This window comes from Pristiophorus japonicus, chromosome 5, assembly GCF_044704955.1.
Source record: "Pristiophorus japonicus isolate sPriJap1 chromosome 5, sPriJap1.hap1, whole genome shotgun sequence".
NCBI classification, from domain to species: Eukaryota; Metazoa; Chordata; class Chondrichthyes; family Pristiophoridae; genus Pristiophorus; species Pristiophorus japonicus.
In genome coordinates, this window is record NC_091981.1 from 127,823,439 (window position 1) to 127,850,182 (window position 26,744).

The window sequence follows — 26,744 nt, forward strand, 5'->3', positions numbered from 1 at the left end:
CACTTTCACACAGGTAGGAAGATGGTTTATTTAATCTTTTCTTTGCTTATAAATGTTTATTCAGGTTGGGTTTATTTGTATAATATTTGTAGAAGTATAAATAAGGATTTATTGTAGAATTTAATGACTTCCCTTCCCCCTCCCCCCCGACCTCGTTCTGGACGCCTAATTTGTAACCTGCGCCTGATTTTTTAATGTGCAGAACAGGTTTTTTCAGTTCTACAAAAATCTTCACTTGCTCCATTCTAACTTAGTTTGGAGTACGTTTTCACTGTGGAAACTTTGAAATCAGGCGTCAGTGGCCGGACACGCCCCCTTTTGAAGAAAAAATTCTGTTCCAAAGTAGAGCTGTTCTACCTCACTAGAACTGCAGAAAAAAAATGTGGAGAATTGCAATTTCTAAGATAGTCTGTTCTCCACCAGTTGCTCCTAAAAATCAGGCGCAAATCATGTGGAAACTTGGGCCCCTTGTCTTACCCAGATGGTACTTTTCTCCTGCATTTAATACCTCCTGCACGTTATATTCACCATGGTCTCATGCACTGTGCATCAAGCACCGCAGGAGCTGCCTGGCTGTCAGCTTGCCCATGCTTGCCATTTGGACAGATGGGTTTGCACAACCAGGTCTGTCGGGTGACTTTGGCTGAAGTCATAGAATAGAAATGTAGAAATTTACACACATGCATGGGCTCAAGTTTCGGCCTGGGTTGCTCCTATTTTTTTGGAGCAACTAGTTTAGAATGGAGCATCCTGGAAATTGCAATTCTCGGCATTTAGTTTGCTCCAGTTCTAGTGAGTTAGAATAGTTCTATTTTGGAACAGATATTTTTTTTAAAAGGGGACGTGTCCAGCCACTTACGCCTGTTTTGCAAGTTTAAGCAGTGAAAACTTACTCCAAACTAACTTAGAATGGAGTAAGTGTAGATTTTTGTACGCTCAGAAAAATCTTGCCTACATTTATAAATCAGGCGTAGGGAACGAGAGATGGGGGGAGGTGGGGAGGGAAGTTTACAAATATTAAACATTTCACTTTTACAAATAAAGAGCCATCATCAATAATAAATAAATCAATAAATCAACCAATAAATCAATTAAAAAAAACATTTAAAAATCAATAAATAAAAAATTAAGATTCTATTCACCGACTGCAGCACTGGGAGCCCTCCAACAGCATGCTGGGATGGCACCCGCCGCCCCCCCACCCCAGTGTCTCTCTCTCTCTCTGCCAGTGTCTCTCTGTTTCTGACAGCAAGGGGGGAAGGAGGGGAAGGGGAGAGGAGGAGGGGAGGGGGAGGGGGTGAAGAGGGGGAGGGTGGGGGATGAGGAGAATGGGGAGGGGAGGGGGGTAGGAGGGGGAGGGAGGGAGGGGGTAGGAGGGGGAGGGAGGGAGGGAGAGGAGGGGGGAATAGGAGGGGAGGAGAGAGGAGGGGAGGGGAGGGGAGGGGAGAGGAGGGAAGGGAGAGGAGGGGGAGGGAGAGAAGGAAGAGGAAGGGGGAAGAGGAGGGGAAAGGGAGGGGAGGGAGGGGAAAGGGAGGGGAAAGGGAGGGGAGGGAGGGGAAAGGGAGGGGAGGGAGGGGAAAGGGAGGGGAGGGAGGGGAAAGGGAGGGGAGGGAGGGGAAAGGGAGGGGAGAGGAGGGAGGAAGGTGGGGGGAGAGAGGAGGGAAGAGGAGGGAGGAAGGTGGGGGAGAGGGGAGAGGAGAGGGGGGGGGGGAAGAGGAGAGGGGTAGGCTGAACGAGCCCCACCAACAAGAGCAAGCCGGGCCGAAGACTTCGGGCGGGGCCCGTACCCAGCAAGAAGCCGGGCGGGCGGGCCCCGCTGAGGATGTGGAGGGAGGGAGGGCGGGGGGGTGGGGAGAGGGGGGAGTGGAGGAAGGGGGGGGAAGAGGGGGGAGAGGGGGTAGGCGGTGGAACGGGAGTTGAACAGGAGGGAGGAGGGGGAGGAGCTGAACGGGGGCGGGGTGCGGGAGCTGATCAGGAGGGAGGGAGGCCCGAGTCCGATCTTCGCCGCCCCAGTGAGCCCATTCGGCCAGGGCTAGGGGTGGCGTGCTTCGGGCCCCTCCCACACAGCCTCGGGGCAAGGAGCTACTGCACATTCGTGCACACTGTCGAGTACGCATGTGCAGAGGTTCCAGCACTGTTTTCAGCGCCGGCACCTGGCTCCGTCCTCCACGCGTTCTGCTGTGCTGCACCAAGGGCCTGGATCGACTGGACGGAGGGGAGAATATCAAGGTAAATAATTGGCGGCATTTTTGTTCTAAAAAGTCAGTGCGCCACTCGGAGATGCGCCGTTCTAACCCTGCGCCCAAAAGGAGGCCATTCGGCCCATCGTGTCCGTGCTGGCCGAAAAAGAGCTACCAGCCTAATCCCACTTTCGAGCTCCTGGTCTGAAGCCTTGTCGGTTACTGCACTTCAAGTGTATATACAAGTACTTTTTAAATGAAATTAGGGTTTCTGACTCTACCACCTTTTCAGGCAGTGAGTTCCAGACACCCACCACCCTCTGGGTGAAAAAAGTTCTCCTCAACTCCCCTAATCCTTCTACCAATTACTTTAAATCTATGTCCCCTGGTTATTGACCTCTTTGTTAAGGAAAATAGGTCCTTCCTATCCACTCTATCTCGGCCCCTCATTATTTTATACACCTCAATTAAGTTTCTCCTCAGCCTCCTCCGCTCCAAAGAAAACAACCCCAGCCTATCCAATCTACCCCCATAGTTAAAAATTCTCCAGTCCTGGCAACATCCTCATAAATCTACTCTGTACCCTCTCAAATGCAATCACATCTTTCCTGTAATGTGGTGACCAGAACTGTACGCAGTACTCTAGCTGTGACCTACTGTGGTGTATTTGGACTTTCAAAAGGTTTTGACAAGGTCCCACACAAGAGATTAGTGTACAAAATTAAAGCACATGGTATTGGGGATAATGTATTGACGTGGATAGAGAACTGGTTGGCAGACAGGAAGCAAAGAGTAGGAATAAACTGGTCCTTTTCAGAATGGTAGGCAGTGACTAGTGGGGTACCGCAAGATTCAGTGCTGGGACCTCAGCTATTTACAATATACATTAATGATTTGGACAAAGGAATTGAATGTAATATCTCCAAGTTTGCAGATGACACTAAGCTGGGTGGCAGTGGGAGCTGTGAGAAGGATGCTAAGAGGCTGCAGGGTGACTTGGACAGGTTAGGTGAGTGGGCAAATACATGGCAGATGCAGTATAATGTAGATAAATGTGAAGTTATCCACTTTGGTGGCAAAAACAGGAAGGCAGAATATTATCTGAATGGTGACAGATTAGGAAAAGGGAAGGTGCAACGAGACCTGGGTGTCATGGTACATCAGTCATTGAAAGTTGGCATGCAGGTACAGCAGGCGGTGAAGAAGGCAAATGGCATGTTGGCCTTCATAGCGCGAAGATTTGAGTATAGGAGCAGGGGGGTCTTACTGCAGTTGTACAGGGCCTTGGTGAGGCCACATCTTGAATATTATGTACAGTTTTAGTCTCCTAATCTGAGGAAGGACATTCTTACTGTTGAGGGAGTGCAGCGAAGGTTCTGCCCGGGATGGCAGGACTGACATATGAAGAAAGACTGGATCAACTAGGCTTATATTCACTGGAAGGATGAGAGGGGATCTCATAGAAACATATAACATTCTGATGGGATTGGACAGGTTAGATGCAGGAAGAATGTTCCCGATGTTGGGGAATTCCAGAACCAGGGGTCACAGTCTAAGGATAAGGGGTAAGCCATTTAGGACCGAGATGAGGAGAAACTTCTTCACTCAGAGAATTGTGAACCTGTGGAATTCTCTACCACAGAAAGTTGTTGAGGCCAGTTCATTAGATATATTCAAAAGGGAGTTAGATGTGGCCCTTGCGGCTAAAGCGATCAAGGGGTATGGAGAGAAAGCAGGAATGGGTACTGAAGTTGCATGTTCAGCCATGATCATATTGAATGGTGGTGCAGGCTCGAAGGGCCGAATGGCCTACTCCTGCACCTATTTTCTATGTTTCTATCCTTCCTGTAGTGTGGTGACGAGAACTGCACGCAATACTCCAGCTGCGGCCTAACCAGTGTTTTATACAGTTCATGCATAACCTCCTTGCTCTTGTATTCCAATAAAGGGATCTGTGGACCTGCACTCCAAGGTCCCTTTGTTCCTCTACACTTTTCAGTTTCGTAGCATTTAATGTGTATTCCCTTGTCTTGTTCGACCTCCCCAGATGCATTACCTCACACTTATCCTTTTGCCTCTGTTCTGCCCACCTGACCAGTACATTGATATCTTCCTGAAGTCTGCAGCGTTCTTCTTCATTATCAACCACACAGCCTATTTTAATGTCATCTGCAAACTTCTTAATGATACCCCCAACATTCAAGTCCAAGTCATTGATATATACCACAAAAAGCAAGGGGTCCAGCACTGAGCCCGACGGAACTCCACTGAATACAGCCTTCCAGTCACAAAAACACCCATGCTTCCTGCCTCCGAGCCAATTTTGGATCCAACTTGCCACTTTGCCCTGGATCACATGGGCTATTACTTTCGTGACCAGTCTGCCACGTGGAACCTTATCAAAAGTTTTGTTAAAATCCATATATACTACATTATACGCACTGCCCTCGTTGACCCTCCTGGTTACCTCCTCGAAAAATTCAATCAAGTCAGTCAGATTCGACCTTCCCTTAACAAATCCATGCTGACTGTTCTTGATTAATCCATGTCTTTCCAAATGAAGATTTATCCTGTCCCTCAGGATTTTTTCCAATAATTTTCCCACGACCGAGGTTAGACTGACTGGCCTTTAATTACTCGGTCTATCCCTTTCTCCCTTTTTAAACAAAGCTACAACATTAGCAGTCCTCCAGTCCTCTGGCACCACACCTGTAGCCAGAGAGGATTTGAAAATGATGGTCAAAGCCTCTGCTATTTCCTCTTTTGCTTCTCTTAATAGCCTGGGATACATTTCATCTGGGCCTGGGGACTTTCAAAGCTGCTAAGCCCCTTAATACTTCCTCTCTCACTATGTTTATCTCATCTAATATTTCACACTCCTCCTCCGTCATTGTAAAGTCTGCAATGCCCCTCTCTTTTGTGAAAACAGATGCAAAGTATTCATTAAGAATCATAACCACGTCTTCTGCCTCCACGCAGATTTCCTTTATGGTGTCTAATAGGCCCCATTCTTTCTCTCGTTATCCTCTTGCTCTTAGTATTTATTCAAGCATAACCTCCCTGCTCTTGTATTCTATGCATTGACTGATAAAGGAAAGTATCCCGTATGCCTTCTTAATCACCTTATCTACCTGTCCTGCTACCTTCAGAGATCTATGGATCCCTCTATTCCTCTACTCTCCGTTAGCCTTCCCCAAATGCATTACCTCACACTTTTCCAAATTGAATTCTATTTGCCACTTTTCTGCCCACCTGACCAACCCATTGATATCTTCCTGCAGTCTACAGATTTCTTCCTCATTGTCAATCACATGATCAATTTTTGTATCATCTGCAAACTTCTTAAGCATGCCTACTACATTGAAGATGAGGGGTTGACTTATGAAGATAGGTTGAGTAGGTTAGGCCGATACTCATTAGAGTTCAGAGAATTAGAGGTGATCTTATCGAAACCTACAAGATAATGAGGGGGCTCGACAAGATGGATGCAGAGAGGATATTTCCACTCATAGGGGAAACTAAAACATGGGACATAGTCTCAGAATAAGGAGTCGCCCATTTAAAACTGAGATGAGGAGGAATTTCTTCTCTCAGAGGGTTGTAAATCTATGGAATTCCCTGCCCAAAAGAGCTATGGAGGCTGGGTCATTGAATATATTTAAGGCGGAAACAGACAGATTTTTGAGCGCTAAGGGAATAAAGGGTTATGGGGAGCGACAGGGAAGTGGAGCCGAGTCCATGGTCAGATCCGCCATGATCTTATTAAATGGCGGAGCAGGTTCGAGGGGCCAGGTGGCCGACTCCTGCTTCTATTTCTTATGTTCTTATGTTCTAAGATTACATCATTGATATATATACCACAAAAAGTAGAGGACCTAGTATTTAGCCCGATCAAACACCACTGGAAACAGCCTTCCAATCAAAAAAATACCCGTCAACCGTTACGCTTTTTTTCCTGCCACTGGGCCAATTTTGGATCCAACTTGCCACCTTCCCTTCGTTCCCATGGGCTTTTACTTTTCTGACTAGTCTGCCATGTGGGACCTTGTCAAAAGCCTTGCTAAAATACATCAAACGCTCTACCCCTCTTTGACCCTTCTTGTTACCTCCTCAAAAAATTCAATCCAGTCAAGTTGTTCCCTCAACAAATCCATGCTGACTGTCCTTGATTAATCTGTGCCTTTCTAATTGATGATTAATACTGTCACGCAGAATTTTTTCCAATAATTTGCCCACACCGAGGTTACGTGACCTGTAATTACTTGGTCTATCCCTTTCTCCCTTTTTAAACAATGATACAACATTAGCAGTTCTCTAGTGCTCCAGCACCACATCAGTATCCAGAGAGGACTGGAAAATAATGATCAAAGCCTCCGCTATTTCCCCTTTGCTTCTCTTAACAGTCTGGGATACATTTCATCCGAGCCTGGGTGGTTTATCAACTTTCAAAGATGCTGAACTCCTTAATACTTTCTTTCTCACTGCATGGTTTCACCACTGAAGGCCCCAACTTGACGTACGCTTGTGGCTAACTTTTTAATATTTTACATGTTTCTGCGGTGTTCAGAGTTAGTGCAGCAGGTCCATCAGGACTGATCTCTGTCTATTTTTATGTATTATTACATCCGCCGACACCTGTTTCCAAGTGTAATGGAAACTAAAATTATCCCAATAGAATGCAAAAATCAAGGAAGTAATGCTGAAGTTGTCTAAAGCCTTATTTAAGAGTACTCTGTTTTGGGCACCCCAATATAGGGCACAAGTATCGGCCTCAGTTGCTCCTGATTTTTTGGAGCAACTGGTGTAGAACGGAGTATCTTAGAAATTCAAATTCTCGGCATTTAGTTTGCTCCAGTTCTAGTCAGTTAGAACAGTTTCACTTTGGAACAGAATTTTTTTTTCAAAAGGGGGCGTGTCCGGCCACTTACGCCTGTTTTCAAAGTTTCGGCAGTGAAAACTTACTCCAAACTAACTCAGAATGTAGTAAGTGAAGATTTCTGTACGCTCGAAAAAACCTTGTCTACACTTTAGAAAATCAGGCGTAGGTTACAAATTAGGCGTAGGGAACAAGGTGAGGGGGGAGGGAGGGGGGGGGAAGGGAAGTCATTAAATTATACAAATTAGTTATACTTATACAAATATTATACAAATAAATCCAACCTGAATAAAAATTTATAAGCAAAGAAAAGATTAAATAAACCATGTTCCTACCTGTGTGAAAGTGCTTCAGGCAGGCCTTTCATGTTGGAGACAGACAGGGGTGTGGCGTCAGTGTCTCGACGGCAGCCTCAACAGCGGCAGCAAGCAGCCTTCGAGCTGAGCTGCTGTGCTGCAGGCAGACCTTCATTCTCTTAGTGGCTGGCCGGCAGCCGAAGGATCAACACCGGAGGCACGCAGCTTTTCAAGGGGGTTGAGACCATTCGGCCATGGGATAGAAGTGGCGTCAGTGACTGGCCGGCAGCCGAAGGATCAACACCGGAGGCACGCAGCTTTTCAAGGGGGTTGAGGCCATTTGGCCATGGGATAGGAGCGGCGTCAGTGGCTGGCCGGCAGCCGAAGGATCAACACCGGAGGCACGCAGCTTTTCAAGGGGGTTGAGGCCATTCGGCCATGGGATAGGAGCGGCGTCAGTGGCTGGCCGGCAGCCGAAGGATCAACACTGGAGGCACGCAGCTTTTCAAGGGGGTTGAGGCCATTCGGCCACGCTTAAGGGGCAGCGTCAGTGGCTCAACGGCAGCCGAGTTCTTTTAAAAATGGCCGAGTGCCAATGTTTGTTTGACACTGCGCGTGCGCACATGCTCCAACGCGCAGGGGTGCCGGCACCACGTTGGCGCATTTAAATTGGACCTGCCCCCCACTACTTACAGAATCGGCGCGAGTGTTTGGCTCCGCCCCCCGTTGTGAAGAGCGCGCCGCGCCAAGTTGAGATCGAGCTCCAAGGAGCCAGAGAATATCAAAGTTTTTTTCTAGCGCACTTTTAGGCGCGAAGAAAAGGCATCCAGCTCGGAGGTGCGCCGTTTTCGGCGCGGGCCGAAACTTGGGGCCATAGGAAGGATATAAAAGCAAAAGAAAAGGTGCAACATTGGAACAGATTTTGCTGTAGCAGTGCATCTAACGGCATCTGCGTTAGTTAGACTTGGCCTTGTATGTTAAGGTTTATAAAATGTTTGCGTGGCAAGTTGCTGAAAGTGTGAGCTGATAACGTCACACCGAGGAAAACAGGGCATCTGGGACCTGCGTGAACAGGGCAAGAGACTGTGCATCTCCTTAACCAATCAGATTGGCAGATTGAGACTGAGCAGGAAGTGTAAATTAGAGTAGGTAAATTCAATGTCAAATCAGGGACAGAAAGAGAAATAAAGAGAGGAAAGGAAAGATTGGATTGAGAGAGAGAGAAAAGAGACAGAAAGGGAAAGTTCTAAAAACAAATTAAAAATTTAACATTTTTAAAATCTCCAACAACAATTATTACCTGAAGGAATGAGACTCCACACTTGTAATAGTTAATTTTCAGTACCAGTCCACTCACAATCATCAGCAAAGTGATGGAAAGTATAATTGACAGTGCTATCAAGCGGCACTTACTCACCAATAACTTGTTCACCGATGCTCAGTTTGGGTTCCGCCAGGACCATTCAGCTCCAGACCTCATTACAGCCTTGGTCCAAACATGGGCAAAAGAGCTGAATTCCAGAGGTGAGGTGAGAGGGATTATCCTTCACATCAAGGCAGCATTTGACCAAATGTGTCATCAAGGAACCCTAGTAAAATTGCAGTCAATGGGAATCAGGGGGAACTCTTCACTGGCTGGAGTCATATCTAGCTCAAAGGAAGATGGTTGTAACTGTTGGAGTTCAATCATCTCAGCCCCAGGACATTGCTGCAGGAGATCCTCAGGGAAGTGTCCTCGGCCCAATCATCTTTAGCTGCTCCATCAATGACCTTCTCTTCATCATACAATTTGAAGTGGGGATGTTCGCTGATGATTGCACAGTGTTCAGATTCATTCACAACTCCTCAGAAAATGAAGCAGTCCGCAAGAAGTAAAACCTTGGGCTAAGTGGCAAGTGACATTTGTGCCACACAAGTGGCAGGCAATGATTATCACCAACAAACGAGTGTCTAACCACCGCCCCTTTACATTCAACAGCATTACCATTGCCGAATACCCCACAGTCGACATCCTGGGGGTCACCATTGACCAGAAATTTAACTGGACCAGCCACATAAATATTGTGGCAACAAGAGCGGGTCGGCGGCTGGGTATTCTGCAGCGAGTGTCTCACCTCCTGACTTTCCACCATCTACAAGGCACAAGTCAGGAGTGAGATAGAGAACTGGTTGGCAGACAGAAAGCCAAGAGTAGGAATAAACGGGTCCTTTTCAGAATGGCAGGCAGTGACTAGTGGGGTACCGCAAGGTTCAGTGCTGGGACCCCAGCAATTTACAATATACATTAATGATTTAGACGAAGGAATTGAATGTAATATCTCCAAGTTTGCAGATGACACTAAGCTGGGTGGCAGTATGAGCTATGAGAAGGATGCTAAGAGGCTGCAGGGTGACTTGGACAGGTTTGGTGAATGGGCAAATGCATGGCAGATGCAGTATAACGTAGATAAATGTAAGATTATCCACTTTGGTGGCAAAAACAGGAAGGCAGAATATTATCTGAATGGTGACAGATTAGGAAAAGGGGAGGTGCAATGAGACCTGGGTGTCACGATACATCAGTCATTGAAAGTTGGCATGCAGGTACAGCAGACGGTAAAGATGACAAATGACATGTTGGCCTTCATAGCGAGAGGATTTGAGTATAGGAGCAGGGAGGTCTTATTGCAGTTGTACAGGGCTTTGGTGAGGCCACACCTTGAATATTATGTACAGTTTTGGTCTCTGAATCTGAGGAAGGACATTCTTGCTACTGAAGGAGTGCAGCGACGGTTCAGCAGACTGATTCCCGGGATGGCAGGACTGACATATGAAGAAAGACTGGATCGACAAGGCTTATATTCACTGGAATTTAGAAGAATGAGAGGGGATCTCATAGAAACATATAACATTCTGACAGGATTGGACAGGTTAGATGCAGGACAAATGTTCCCGTTGTTGGGAAAGTCCAGAACCAGGGGTCACAGTCTAAGGATATGGGGTAAGCCATTTAGAACCGAGATGAGGAGAAACTTCTTCACTCAGAGAATTGTGAACCTGTGGAATTCTCTATCACAGAAAGTTGTTGAGGCCAGTTCGTTAGATATATTCAAAAGAGAGTTAGATGTGGCCCTTGCGGCTAACATTGGTGAGGCCTATAAAAGGCCCAGCGGCAGCAGCGTCAAGGAGGCAGTCGGGGAGCAGCGTTGGTGAGGCCTATAAAAGGCCCAGCGGCAGCAGCGTCGAGGAGCAGCGTTGATGAGGCCTATAAAAGGCCCAGCGGTGCAGCTGCAGCAGAGAGGCAAAAAAGAAGTAGAAAGAAATCGAAAAGTGACATCACAGCCAAGGGGGTAAATGATCGGCTGGTGATTGGTGAGTAGTTTTTCTTTTCTTTATCAGTAAGTAACCACTTAGCATTGTTGTTGCCAAATTACGTTAATCTAAGGGTTAAGTCATGGCAGGAGAGCTCGGACACGTGTTATGCTCCTCCTGTAATATGTGGGAAGTCAGGGACGCTTCCAGTGTCCCTGACGACTACGTGTGCGAGAAGTGCATCCGCCTGCAGCTCCTGACAGACCGCATTGCGGCACTGGAGCTGCGGGTGGATTCACTCTGGAGTATCCACAAATCTGAGGAGGGCGTGAATAGCACGTTTAGTGAGTTGGTCTTACCGCAGGTAAAGGGTACAGACTAGATAGGGAATGGGTGACCAACAGGAAGAGCAGTGCAAGGAAGGTCGTGCAGGGGTCCCCTGCGGTCATCTGCCTGCAAAACAGATACACCGCTTTGGGAACTGTTGACAGGGATGACTCATCAGAGGAGAGCAGCAGCAGCCAAGTTCATGGCACCGTGGGTGGCTCTGCTGCACAGGAGGGCAGGAAAAAGAGTGGGAGAGCTATAGTGGTAGGGGATTCTATTGTAAGGGGAATAGAAAGATGTTTCTGTGGCCGTAACCGAGACTCCAGGATGGGATGTTGCCTCCCTGGTGCAAGGGTCAAGGATGTCTCAGAGCGGGTACAGGACATTTTGAAAAGGGAGGGTGAACAGCCAGTTGTGTGGTGCATATAGGTACCAACGATATAGGTAAAAAACGGGATGAGATCCTACGAGACTAATTTAGGGAGCTAGGAGCTAAATTAAAAAGTAGGACCTCAAAAGTAGTAATCTCAGGATTGCTACCAGTGCCACGTGCTAGTCAGAGTAGGAATCGCAGGATAGCTCAGATGAATACATGGCTTGAGGAGTGGTGCAGAAGGGAGGGATTCAAATTCCTGGGACATTGGAACCGGTTCTGGGGAAGGTGGGACCAGTACAAATCAGATGGTCTGCACCTGCGGCAGGGCCGGAACCAATGTCTGAGGGGGGAGTGCTTGCTAATGCTGTTCAGGAGGAGTTAAACTAATGTGGCAGGGGAATGGGAACCTATGCAGGGAGACAGAGGGAAGTAGAATGGGGGCAGAAGCGAAAGACAGAAAGGAGAATAGTAAAAGGGGAGGGCAGAGAAACCTAAGGCAAAAAGCAAAAAGGGCCACATTATAGCAAAATTCTAAAGGGGCAAAGTGTGTTCGAAAGATAAGCCTGAAGGCTCTGTGCCTCAATGCGAGGAGTATTCGGAATAAGGTGGACGAATTAACTGCGCAGGTAGCAGTGCACGGTTATGATATAATTGGCATCACGGAGACATGGCTCCAGGGTGACCAAGGCTGGGAACTCAATATCCAGGGGTATTCAACATTTAGGAAGGATAGACAGAAAGGAAAAGAAGGCGGGGTGGCACTGCTGGTTAAAGAGGAAATTAATGCAATAGTAAGGAAGGACATTAGCTTGGATGATGTGGAATCGGTATGGGTGGAGCTACGGAATACCAAAGGGCAGAAAACGCTAGTGGGAGTTGTGTACAGACTACCAAACAGTAGTAGTGAGGTTGGGGACAGCATCAAACAAGAAATAAGGGATGCGTGCAATAAAGATGCAGCAGTTCTCATGGGCGACTTTAATCTACATATTGATTGGGCTAACCAAACTGGTAGCAATGCAGTGGAGGAGGATTTCCTGGAGTGTATAAGGGGTGGTTTTTGAGACCAATATGTCGAGGAACGAACTAGGGAACTGGCCATCCTAGACTGGGTGATGTGAAAGGACTGAGAAAGGACTAATTAGCAATCTTGTTGTGCGAGGCCCCTTGGGGAAGAGTGACCATAATATGATAGAATTCTTTATTAAGATGGAGAGTGACACAGTTAATTCAGTAACTTGGGTCCTGAACTTAAGGAAAGGTAACTTCGATGGTTTGAGGCGTGAGTTGGCTAGAATAGACTGGCAAATGATATTTAAAGGGTTGACGGTGGATAGGCAATGGCAAACATTGAAAGATCACATGGATGAACTTCAGCAATTGTACATCCTATCTGGCGTAAAAATAAAACGGGGAAGGTGGCTCAACTGTGGCTAACAAGGGAAATTAAGGATAGTGTAAAATTCCAAGGAAGAGGCATATAAATTGGCCAGAAAAAGCAGCAACCCTGAGGACTGGGAGAAATTTAGAATTCAGCAGAGGAGGACAAAGTGTTTAATTAAGAGGGGGAAAATAGAGTACGAGAAAAAGCTTGCCAGGAACATAAAAACTGACTGCAAAAGCTTCTATAGATATGTGAAAAGAAACAGATTAGTGAAGACAAACGTAGGTCCCTTGCAGTCGGATTCAGGTGAATTTATAATGGGGAACAAAGAGATGGCAGACCAACTGAACAAATACTTTGGTTCTGTCTTCACGAAGGAAGACACAAATAACCTTCCGGAAGTACTTGGGGACCGAGGGTCTAGTGAGAAGGTGGAACTGAAGGATATCCTTATTAGGCGAGAAATTGTATTAGGGAAATTGATGGGATTGAAGGCCAATAAATCCCCAGGGCCTGACGGTCTGCATCCCAGAGTACTTACAGAAGTGGCCCTAGAAATAGTGAATGCATTGGTGATCATTTTTCATCAGTCTATCAACTCTGGATCAGTTCCTATGGACTGGAGGGCAGCTAATGTAACACCACTTTTTAAAAAGGGAGGGAGAGAGAAAACAGGTAATTATAGACCAGTAAGCCTGACATCAGTAGTGGGGAAAATGTTGGAATCAATTATTAAGGATGAAATAGCAGCACATTTGGAAAGCAGTGACAGGATCGGTCCAAGTCAGCATGGATTTATGAAAGGTAAATCATGCTTGACAAATCTTCAGGAATTTTTTTGAGGATGTAACTAGTAGAGTGGACAAGGGAGAACCAGTGGATTTGGTGTATTTGGACTTTCAAAAGGCTTTTGACAAGGTCCCACACAAGAGATTGGTGTGCAAAATCAAAGCACATGGTATTGGGGGTAATGTACTGACGTGGATAGAGAACTGGTTGGCAGACAGGAAGCAGAGAGTCGGGATAAACGGGTCCTTTTCAGAATGGCAGGCAGTAACTTGTGGGGTGCCGCAGGGCTCAGTGCTGGGACCCCAGCTCTTTACTATATACATTAATGATTTAGATGAAGGGATTGCGTGTAGTATCTCCAAGTTTGCAGATGACACTAAACTGGGTGGCAGTGTGAGCTGTGAGGAGGACGCTAAGAGGCTGCAGGGTGATTTGAACAGATTAGGTGGGTGGGCAAATGCATGGCAGATGCAGTACAATGTGGATAAATGTGAGGTTATCCACTTTGGGGGCAAAAACACAAAGGCAGAATATTATCTGAATGGTGGCAGATGAGGAAAGGGGGAGGTGCAACGAGACCTGGGTATCATGGTTCATCAGTCATTGAAAGTTGGCATGCAGGTACAGCAGGCGGTGAAGAAGGCAAATGGTATGTTGGCCTTCATAGCAAGGGGATTTGAGTATAGGAGCAGGGAGGTCTTACTGCAGTTGTACAGGGCCTTGGTGAGGCCTCACCTGGAATATTGTGTTCAGTTTTGGTCTCCTAATCTGAGGAAGGATGTTGCTATTGAGGGAGTGCAGCGAAGGTTCACCACACTGATCCCAGGAATGGCTGGACTATCATGAGAGACTGGATCAACTGGGCCTTTATTCACTGGAGTTTAGAAGGATGAGAGGGGATCTCATAGAAACGTATAAGATTCTGACTGGGCTGGACAGGTTCGATGCGGGAAGAATGTTCCTGATGGGGAAGTCCGGAACCAGGGGACATAGTCTTAGGATAAGGGGTAGGTCATTTAGGAGTGAGATGAGGAGAAACTTCTTCACTCAGAGAGTTGTTAACCTGTGGAATTCCCTGCCACAGAGAGTTGTTGATGCCAGTTCATTGGAAATATTCAAGAGGGAGTTAGATATGACCCTTATGGCTAAAGGGATCAAGGGGTATGGAGATAAAGCAGGAAAGGGATACTGAGGTGAATGATCAGCCATGATCTTATTGAATGGTGGTGCAGGCTCGAAGAGCAGAATGGTCTACTCCTGCACCTATTTTCTATGTTTCATTAGGCCCAAGTTTCCGCCCTCTGGAAAAACGGCGCATCTCGATAAGATGCACCGACTTTCTGGAAGAAAAAGGGTGCCGAAGGTCTCCTCAGGTCTCCACTGAAAACAGTGCCGGGACCTCTGCACATGCGCACTAGAGTGTGCATGCATGTGCAGTAGCTCCAGGCCCCCGAGGCTGCATGGGAGGGTACCGACCCTAGCCCTGGCCGAATGCGCTCACAGGGCGAAGATCGGGACTCAGACCTCCCTCCCGTTCAGCTGCCTCCCCTCCCTTCCTCCCGTTCAGCCTTTCCTCCCCCTCCTTCCCCCCCCTTCTCTCCCGCCCCCCCCTCTTCTCTTCACCCACCCTTCTCTCCGCCCCCCCCCCCCACCTTCTTCCCCTCCCGCCTCCCATCGTCGTCAGGGCCCGCCCGGCATCTCGCTGGGGACGGGCCCCGGCCAAAATGTCGGCGGCGGCGGCGATGGTGGCCTGGCCCGTTCAGCCTCTCCATCCCCTCTCTCTCCCTCCACTCTCTCCCTCCGTCCCTCCTCTCTCTCCCTTCCTCCCCCTCCTCTTCCTGCCTCCCTCCCTCTCCCCGTCTCCCTCCTCTCCCCTCCTCCTCCCTCCCCCTCTCCTTCCCTCCCTCCCCCCTCCTTTCCCTCTCTCCCTCCCCCCTCCTCTCCCTCCGTCCCTCCCCTCCCCCCACCCCTCGCTGCCAGAAACTCAGAGACACTGACAGAGACAGAGAGAGAGACACTGGGGGGGGTGGGGCGGGGGGGCGGCGGCGGCGGCGGGGCATCCCAGTAAGCTGCTGGGGGGGCTCCCGGTGCTGCAGGTGAGTAGAAATATTTTTTTATTTATTGATTGATTTTTTATTTTTTTATATTTTATTTTTTAAATTTTTTGATTGATTTATTGAATTATTGATTTATTTATCATTTATTATTGATGATGGCTCTTTATTTGTAAAAGTGAAGTGTTTAATGTTTGTAAACTTCCCTCCACCCCCCCCCTATCTTTCGTCCCCTATGCCTGGTTTTTGTGTAGGCAAGGTTTTTCTGAGCGTACAAAAATCTACACTTACTCCATTCTAAGTTAGTTTGGAGTAAATTTTCGCTGCCTAAACTTGCAAAACAGGCGTAAGTGGCTGGACACACCCCCTTTTGAGAAAAAAATCTGTTCTAAAATTAAACTATTCTAACTGACTAGAACTGGAGAAAACTAAATGCCGAGAATTGCAATTTCTAAGATGCTCCATTCTAAACTAGTTGCTCCAAAAAAATAGGAGCAACTCAGGCCGAAACTTGAGCCCTATGTTTCTATGTGATGGAATGGTTTCCACTTGCCTAGATGAGTGCAGCTCCAATGCCACTCAAGAAGCTCGACAACATCCAGGACAAAGCAGCCCGTTTGATTGACAACCCATCCACCACCTTAAACATTCACTCCCTCCAACACCGCCACACCATGGCTGTAGTGTGTACCATCCACAAGAGGCACTGCAGCAACTCACCAAGACTTCTTTGACAGCACCTCCCAAACCCACGACCTCTACCACCTAGAAGGACAAGGGTAGCAAATGCATGGGAACACCATCACCTGCAGATTCCGTCCAAGTTACACACCATCCTGACTTGGAAATGTATTTCCATTCCTTCTTCGTCGCTGGGTCAAAATCCTAGAGCTCCCTCCCTAACATCACTGTGGAAGTACCTTCACCACAAGGACTGCAGCAGTTTAAGAGGGTGGCTCACCACCATCTTCTCAAGAGCAATTAGAGACGGACAATAAATGCTGGCCTTGCCAGCGATGCCCACATCCTATGAATGAATAAAAAAATGAACACTTACCGCATTGTTAAAATGGTATCGACAGTTGAAATGACAAGATTTAACTTTCTGTGGAGAGTTTAGTTTGTACATACGGCGCAAATACAGCAACTTCACGGCATTCAATGCATTTCAATGGTGAGACAGACGAGATCTCGTTTTTGTGAAGCTAACGGAGGAACGGTGCAACTCGGACAGGAACTTTTGGATATTCACGTTTTAACGCACATCTGCCCCTCGCCTGAAGTTGCTGTGGCATTTATGCATAAATAACGGTGTGCGCCATTAGCCTCACTGTTATTTTAACAGCAAATTCCGGCCCAATGATTCACTGGTTGTTACTAGGGAGGGGTGTTTACAGTTACAAAGTATGATTGTAGAAGTTAAGACTTTTTTCATAATCTGAAAGATTATGAAGTCTAATGATAGATTGTTTCTAATAACAAGCAAGATAGTGAAATGTATTGATCTTAAAGGGGAAATTAGAAAAAAAAATTTTACACAGATACAAGATTACTGTTAATATTGAGCTACAACACAATAAACTCACAGTTTTTGCATTTATATGGTGCCAATTCATTGTGATCATCTGCAAAATGTTTGCACCTGCAACGAATTGGCTGAGTTCCGTTCAGTGGCACATAATTGTAGGAGATACACCTGCAGCCTCTTGCTCTGCAGGGGAGCAAAATTGGACGCTCTGTTGGAATTTCTTTGTAATCTGTTTTGTGCTGTTTATATCTGTAGGAACAAAATGGGGCACATTTCAATAAAGTTGTACAATATACATGTATAAAGTATATATATTATGTAAAGTTTCAATACATAATTACATGGTTTCAAATTTTGGATAAAGCAGCTCAGATCTACACTTTTACCAATATACATTCTGGCCTGGACTTTGCAGGGCCGATGACGGCGTACGCTGCTGTGTGTACGCCAACGTGAGTCCTCAGAATGGCCCCACAAGTTCCGCGTTTCCGCATGCTCGGAACTTGCAATCTGTCACGTTTCGCATTGACAGGTCCTTCATATCCACTGCAAAAACACTTTTGCTGGTGCAGAGTTGGGCTATTTTCCCAACTACTTTCCAGTGAGTGCCCACAAAATCCTTATGCCTAGAAAAAGCAGATGCAAAGCCTTCTTTTACCAGGCTAAGGATTAAAATAATTGTTAAAATAACATTTTTTAAATGATTAAAACATACAAATACATTTAAAATTAGTTTAGGTAAATTTTGGCCTGTTTTAAAATGTTTACATTTATTTTTCAAAAAATTTATTTTTTATTTTAAATGCTTAATTAAAGGGTCTTTTAATTAATTTTGAACATGGGAACATTTATTTTTATTTAAGTGGTATGAATTCTTATTTATCTGAGGATTTCTAATATGTTTATGGGGATTCCATACGTAAATGGAATCCCCAAAAGCATCATAGGAATTGCCCCTGGGATCTGTGGGCATTTACGCAGGCGTAGACCTGTCGGCCCAGGACTCAAAGACTGAAGCTCTGTAGACACCAGGAATGTTTGGATTTTTTTTTCAGTTCGGAGGTATTCTTCTGGTATGCCTCCAACTGCAAATTCAGGGCAAATATGCAGACATCCATATCAATCTATCTATTAACATATTAAAAATCTTGCCTCTGTGCACACTTTCTGTAAATATATCCCATTATAAATACAGACTTAGGAATTTATAATCAAAACTGCCTATGCAATCTTGCCACACTATAATTACATCTTCCTGTGCATGCAGTACCACCAGTGGTGGGAGGATGTCATTACAGCATAAGTTTACACAGGCAATATCCAATGCAAATGTGAACATCGGAATTTATAATGGTATTACAGTATAAAAATAAGGACACAATGTATGACTTTCAAATGGGGACAGAATTATGCCTGCGTCCAAATAAAGCCTGCCCTAGAACCCCAATTCACCTTAAAATGACACAGTTTGGACTCCACTGTGCAACACCACATGAAATCAAGCATATATTTTAGACAAACTCTGATAGCATTGCTCACAAGAAGTCAGATAACAATAGGGGTATTACCAATAAAGAGTGATGGGAAAGTGCTACAGGAAGTAAAGTGTGACACTTACAGGAATGCATATGATATGCAAGACTTTAAAAATGTGTAAATAGATTCCGATTATTTTTGTATTTATTTTGTAGAATGCAATAGTAATTTTGTGTACAATATCTGTAACAATTAAGATTTCACAAACTATACACATAAGATTTAAATTGTCTATAGAATTGGGACTGATGAATGCATCAAAATATTAAGTATATGTACATATTGGTTTGCTTCATTACTGTAGCATGTGGTACAGTAGCTGCTGTATTAGGAATAAAACCCAAATAAACATGTTAAAAGATGAGTAAAAGAATGGAGCGTTTCTGTTTTTCTCCTGTTGTATACTTTAGTTGATGTTGACATGTTCAGATGGGCCAAGAAGCATCTTATTGGTTTGTGTCAATGCCTTTTAAGTGGACATTGTAGTCAGCGTATTATAATCAGTGTTATACAATAGTTGGGCGTCAGCGCTGGCTGTTCCAATTTATTTCAATCACACCGCAATCACGCTTAAGAGATCACAATGCAATCATACTGATCCTGTGGAAAAAAGATTGATTAATATTAAATAAATCCTTTTGAATAAATCTCCTTACTGTTCGTTTCTTTCCTCGTGGCCAATGAAGAGTCAACGAAAGGTGAGAAGACAGAGCAGATGATCGAGAAGGATGAAAAGAGACAGCAGGATATTACTAACCTGGTAGGGTAGAGTTAGAAATAGAAATGGAGAAATGGAGTTAGTTGGGGAAGCTGTCGGTTGCTAGCAGAAAGATGGAAAAGGATCTGTGAAGAAAGAGGAAACTTGGGCAAGGAGCCAGCAGCATGGGAGAAGATAGTATATAGACGAGAGACAGCAGGTTAAAATGGGGGATAAATGGCACTGATGTGGCAGTTGTAGAATGGAAAGGTGGCGGAGGGAGCGGGTCTGCTTGTCATTGATGAACTGTCTGTGCAATTTTTAAATCAAGCTGCACTAGTACAGAAAAGGCCCAGTGAGCCATCAAAGTGGCCTGTGAGTAGGTAAGGAAGGGGAGAACCCTCTATTGTTATATGAAACACTGCTATATGCAATTTTATTAAAGTCTCCCCATTATATACATCGAACCCCAAATAGCACATTGGAAAACCCAACTATTATATTTTACAGATCCTCTATGATTATATTTTAAGAGAACTGACATATCAATATTATAGAAACCACTATAACCATATTATTTAATAGAGAACACCCATATTATTTATTAGAGAAATGCAAATCCATATACATTAGACAATCTGTCGAAGAATATATAGTATGAAAACCCTTTAGAAATATTTATAGATAAGCCATATATAATACAAGAACCATATATCATTATGTTAGACAACCTCTATATCAAATAAAATGGAGAATCCCTTGTATATAATAAGAATCCACATAAATATATTTTATTATATAAAGGTATTAGAGAAAATATATATTAGAGAACATATAAGCACTGCTTAAACCTCAGGTAGAGTGTTGTGTCTAATTCTGGGCACCACACATTAAGAAGGATGTCAAGATCTTGGAGAGTACAAAGGAGATTTACAAGAATGGTAGTAGGGATGAGACTAGAGAAGCTGAGATTGTTCTCCTGAAAACAAAGATGTTTAAGGGGAGATTTAATAGAGGTGTTCAAAATTATGAGGGGTTTCGATAAAGTGGATAGGGAGAAGTTGTTTCCACTGGCAGGAGGGTTGGTAATCAGAGGACACAGATTTAAGATCATTGGCAAAAGAGCTGGGGGGGGGGGGGGGGGGTGGTGGGAGAATTTTATTTACCCAGCGAGTTCTAATGATTTGAAATGTTTTGCCTGAAAGGGTGGTGAAAGCAGATTAAATAGTAACTTTTAAAAGGGAAGTAGTTATCGACTTGGAAAGAAAAAAAATTGCAAGAGCCAAATGAAAGAGCAGGGGAGTGAGACTAATTAGATAGCTCTTTCCAAGAGCCGGAACAGACACGATGGGCCGAATGGCCTTCTGTGCTCTATGATTCTCTGATCACTGAACAATATAATATTTGATAAAGATCTACCACTTGGCTGAGACCTGCTGCCTACTATTTGACAGCCCAGCTATTCGTCTTCTTCCCAATGTGTCCTCCGATTCCCCAACACCCCCAAGGCATCTGATAGGTTTGCAGGTAAACAGGCACTTAAATACTCAGGGCAACAGGAATGCCCAGGACCAGGTTGGGGGACTGACCACTGATGCTACTTGGAGACCCAGGATGATAGTAGGAATTGCAGAGGTATGCAAGTAGGGAGTATTACAGAGGATTACATAGGATATATGGCGTGGAATCAGGCCAATCAGTCCAACCAGTCCATGCCGGTGATAATGCTCCACTTGAGCCTCCTCCCGTTTTTCCTCATCTAAGTCTATCTGCATAACATAAGAACATAAGAACATAAGATAAGAACATAAGAATTAGGAACAGGAGTAGGCCATCTAGCCCCTCGAGCCTGCTCCGCCATTCAACAAGATCATGGCTGATCTGGCCGTGGACTCAGCTCCACTTACCCGCCCGCTCCCCATAACCCTTAATTCCCTTATTGGTTAAAAATCTATCGATCTGTGATTTGAATACATTCAATGAGCTAGCCTCAACTGCTTCCTTGGGCAGAGAATTCCACAGATTCACAACCCTCTGGGAGAAGAAATTCCTTCTCAACTCAGTTTTAAATTGGCTCCCCCGTATTTTGAGGCTTGCCCCCTAGTTCTAGTCTCCCCGACCAGTGGAAACAAACTCTCTGCCTCTATCTTGTCTATCCCTTTCATTATTTTAAATGTTTCTATAAGATCAACCCTCATCCTTCTGAACTCCAACGAGTAAAGACCCAGTCTACTCAATCTATCATCATAAGGTAACCCCCTCATCTCTGGAATCAAGCGAGTGAATTGTCTCTGTACCCCCTCCAAAGCTAGTATATTCTTCCTTAAGTAAGGTGACCAAAACTGCACGCAGTACTCCAGGTGCGGCCTCACCAATACCCTGTACAGTTGCAGCAGGACCTTCCCTGCTTTTGTACTCCATCCCTCTATTCCCTTCTCCCTCATATGCTTGCCTAGCCTCCCTTTAAATGCATCTGTACCATTCACTTCAACCACTCCTTGTGGTAGCGAGTTCCACATTCTCACCACTCCTTGGGTAAAGAAGTTTGTTCCGAATTCCCTCTTGGATTTCTTGGTGGCTATCGTATTTTGATGGCCTCTAGTTATGCTGTTCCCCACAAGTGGAAACATTCTCTGTGTATCCACTCTATCAAAACCTTTCATAATTTTAAAGACCTCTATTAGGTCACCCCTCAGCCTTCTTATCATCAAAATAAAAGAGACTCTGCCTGTTCATCCTTTCCTGATATGTATACCCTCGTATTTCTGGTATCCTGGTATATCGTATCTGCACTCTCTCCAGTGCCTCCATATCCTTTTTATAATATGGTGACCAGAACTGTATGCAGTACTCCAAATGTGGTCTAACCAAGGTTCAATACAGGTTCTATACCTCTATAAATAAACCCTCGTGCTTGGTTTGCTTTTTTTATGGCCTTGTTAACCTGTGTCGCAACTTTTAACGATTTGTGTATGTGTACTCCGAGATCCTTTTTGTTCCTCTACCCCACCTAGTTTCGCACCTTCCAAGTAATAAGTGACCTCCCTATTCTTCCTACCAAAATGTACTATCTCACATTTATTTGTGTTGAACTTCATTTGCCAATTATTTTCCCATTCTGCAAGTTTATTAATGTCCTCCTGTAATTTGTGGCAGTCCTCCTCAATATTGAATATCGCCCCTAATTTGGTATCATCTGCAAATTTAGAAATTGTGTTTTTGATTCCAAAGTCTAAATCGTTAATAAGAATTGTGAACAACAGTGATCCCAGCACTGATCCTTATGGAACACCACCACCTTCTGCCACTGTGAATAGCTACCTTTTATCCCACCTCTCGGCTTTCTGTCTTAAAGCCAGCTAGCTATCCATTCTGCTACTTGTCCCCTGACTTGGCATTCTCTGACTTTGTTCATCAGTCTATTATGGGGTACCTTATCGAAAGCCTTTTGAAAATCTAGATGAATTGCATCTAATGCATTACTGTTGTCCACTATTTCTGCTACCTCTTCAAAAAATTCATTCAGGTTGGTCAAGCAAGACTTTCCTTTTTGAAATCCATGCTGACGATTCATTATTATATTTTTGGTTTATAGATGTTCTTCTATTTTCTCCTTTAATAGGGATTTCCTTATTTTTCCTGCCACCAATGTTAAGCTGATTGGTCTATAATCCCCTGGTTATGTTTTATTCCTCTTCTTAACTATAGGTATTACAGGTAGGACAGATTGTGGCTGTAGGCATTGTGGGAGACCTACAAGCACGGCAAGAAACAGACTATGGAGGGAAACGGCTTGGCCTAACGGCCACCAAAACCATAAATAAATAAAATATTATATATATCAATCATACACACACATATATGTACAAAAACACAATGAAACAGTATTAGGAAAACAATGCAAACTTTGCTTGCTGATCTTTTTTATTTGCAATTGTTTCATTTGCATTTAATTTTCTCTTAGGCAATAACATACCAATACTCAGACTAAAAAACAGTAATGTGAACTGTCATTATATCATATACAGTTGAGGAAAGCTATTTGGCACATCTTAGTTCATTAACCTAGAATTTCCCTTCTCTCTTTCCCCCTCCCCCAAGGTATTCATCTGTCGCTTAAACAACTCCACTACTTTACCCAGAAGTGTTGATGACTCTTTACATAAAGGAGAACTTCCTTACTATCCTAAACAATCCTTTCACCAGTTTGCCCATATAAGATTGACTACACTTTAAAAGTAATTCATTGGTTGTTAAGCATTTTGGAATATCTTAAGGATTCACGTTGCTATGTAAATGCAGCTGTTTCTTTCTTTGAGCATATGTCATCTTGTCCTGTCAAGGCTTCCTTGAAATAGTAGTCAGATTTACCTTTTCTATATTATAGAATCATAGAAATGTACAGCACGGAAGAAGGCCATTATGGCCCATCGTACCTGCGCCGGCCGACAAAGAGCTATCCAGCCTAATCCCACTTTCCAGCTCTTGGTCCGTAGCCTTGCAGATTTTAGGGAAATGACAGAGACTTAGAACAAATGTTTTGTATCGGTCTTCACGGTAGAAGACACTAAAAACATCCCAACAGTGGATAATCAAGGGGCGAGAGAGAGGGAGGAACTAATACAATCACTATCACTAAAAAAGTAGTACTCGGTAAAATAATGGGAGGAAAGGGGAACAAGTCCCCTGGACCTAATGGCTTGCATCCTAGGTTTTAAAAGAAATGGCTGCAGAGATAGTGGATGCATTGATTGTAATCTACCAAAATTCCCTGGATAATGGAGAGGTCCCAGCGGATTGGAAAACTGCAAATGTAACGCCCATGTTTGAAAAAGGAGGCAGACAGAAAGCAGGAAACTGGAGACCAGTTAGCCTAACATTTGTCGTTGGGAAACCGCTGGAGTCCATTATTAAGAAAGCAGTGGTGGGACATTTGGAAAAGCATAATTCAATCAAGCAGAGTCAGCATGGTTTTATGAAAGGGAAATCATGTTTGACAAACTTGCTGGATGCAATGAGCAGGGTGGATAAGGAGGAACCAGTGGATGTGGTGTATTTGGATTTCCAGAAGGCATTCGATAAGGTGCCACATAAAAGGTTACTGCACAAGATAAAAGTTCATGGGGTTGGGGGTAATATATTAGCATGGATAGAGGATTGGCTAACGAACAGAAAACAGATAAATTGATAATTTTCCAGTTGGCAAACAGTAACTAGTGGGGTGGCGTAGGGATCGATGCTGGGGCCTCAACTATTTACAATCTATATTAATGACTTAAATGAAGGGACCGAGTGTAATGTAGCCAAATTTGCTGATGATATAAAGATGGGTGGGAAAGCAAATTGTGAGGAGGTCACAAAAAATCTGCAAAGGGATATAGACAGGCTAAGTGAATGGGCAAAAAATTGGCAGATGGATTATAATGTGGGAAAATGTGAGGTTATCCACTTTGGCAGAAATAATAGAAAAGCAAATTTTAATTTAAATGGAGAAAAATTGCAAAGTGCTGCTGTGCAGAGGGACCAGAGGGTCCTTGTGCATGTAACACAAAAAGTTAGTATGCAGATACAGCAAGTAATCAGGATGGCAAATGATATGTTGGCCTTTATTGCAAATGGGCTAGAGTATAAAAGCAGAGAAGTCCTGCTACACAACTGTACAGGGTATTGGTGAGGCCACACCTGGAGTACTGCGTATAGTTATGATCTCCGTATTTAAGGAAGGATATACTTGCATTGGAGGCTGTTCAGAGAAGGTTCATTCGGTTGATTCCGGAGATGAGGGGGTTGACTTATGAAGATAGGTTGAGTAGGTTGGGCCTATACTCATTGGAGTTCAGAAGAATGAGAGGTGATCTTATCGAAACATATAAGATAATGAGGGGGCTCGACAATGGAGATGCAGAGAGGATATTTCCACTTATAGGGAAACTAAAACTAGGAGGCATATTCTCAGAATAAGGGGCCGCCCATATAAAACTGAGATGAGGAGGAATTTCTTCTCTCAGAGGGTTGTACATTTTTGGAATTCTCTGCCCCGAGAGCTGGGTCATTGAATATGTTTAAGGCGGAAATAGACAGATGTTTGAGCCACTTCCAAAGGTGCCCACAAATCTGTCCAAGAAAACAAAGTGCTAAAATGAAGATTTCACTATTTGACAACACATCAACATTAACTACACATGAACATTAGCTAAAGGACCCAAGTGCCTATCCTTGTGTGTTGTTAGTTGGTATGATTGGAGCAATAAGGGAGTAAAGAGTTATGAAGAGCGGGCAGGGAAGTTTAGCTGAGCCCATGATCAGATCAGCCATGATTTTATTAAATGGCGGAGCAGGCTCGAAGGGCAAAATAGCCTATTCCTGCTCCTCCTATCTCTTATGTTCTTATGTTACGGCACTTCAAGTGTATATCCAATTATTTTTTTAAATGTGGTGAACGTTTCTGCCTCTACCACCCTTTCAGGCAGTGAGTTCCAGACACCCACAACCCTCTGGGTGAAAAAAATTCCCCTCAAATCCCCACGAAACCTCCGACCAAAAACTTTAAATCTATGCCCCCTGGTTGTTGACCCTTCTACTAAGGGAAATAGATCCTTCCTATCCACTTTATCTTGGCCCCTCATAATTTTATACACCTCAATAAGGTCTCCCCTCGGCCTCCTCTGTTCCAAAGAAAACAAATCCAGCCTATCCAGTCTTTACTCATTGCTAAAATTCTCCAGTCGAGGCAACATCCTTATAAATCCCCTCTGTACCCTCTCTCATGCAATCACATCTTTCCTGTAATGTGGTGACCAGAACTGCACACAGTACTCGAGCTGTGGCCTAACTAGTGTTTTATACAGTTCAAGCATAATCTCCCTGCTCTTGTATTCTACGCCTCAGCTAATAAAGGCAAGTATTCCGTATGCCTTCTTAACCACCTTATCTACCGAGCTGGACATGCACTCCAAGATCCATTTGTTCCTCTACACTTCTCAGTGTCATACCTTTTAACGGCCCAGAAATCCCGGTTTTTCCTTCCCACGAGCGTTTGACTGGATTCTGGAAAAAAAGCGCACCTACCTGAAGATGCTGCGCCCACACGAGAGGCCTCCCCTGACTGCTCATCGCAGAGCGTGCACGTCAGGACGTGCGCAGGCCTGGAGCTGGAGTCATGTGGCTCTGGGCAGCCAATCAGGTATAGTATATTCTCATTCATAATAATGGGAACTCCGTAAGTTGGAGTTCCCATTATTATGAAAGAGAAACAGCCCCCAAAACATACATAACCAATAAAAAAAGACAGAAAAAAAGCAAGTTTTTATTAATTTAAATTAAAGCTATTTATATATTTAAATATATGTATTTTTCTGATTTTTTAAAAAAGTTTTTTTAATTATGGTTTAAAATAAACTTACCGTAGTG

The 26,744-nt window shown here is 44.5% G+C and overlaps 1 protein-coding gene across 5 annotated transcripts in view; it reads right to left on the reverse strand.

The window, feature by feature from the left end:
• The window catches only part of fam221a (family with sequence similarity 221 member A), a 136,446-nt gene that overhangs the window by 49,286 nt on the left and 60,416 nt on the right, over positions 1–26,744 (reverse strand). For all 5 annotated transcript variants that reach the window (XM_070880943.1, XM_070880942.1, XM_070880944.1 and 2 more), the window contains exon 3: positions 17,160–17,350. In XM_070880943.1, coding sequence (XP_070737044.1) covers positions 17,160–17,350 — 191 coding nt within the window. The remainder of the gene's footprint in view (positions 1–17,159; positions 17,351–26,744) is intronic.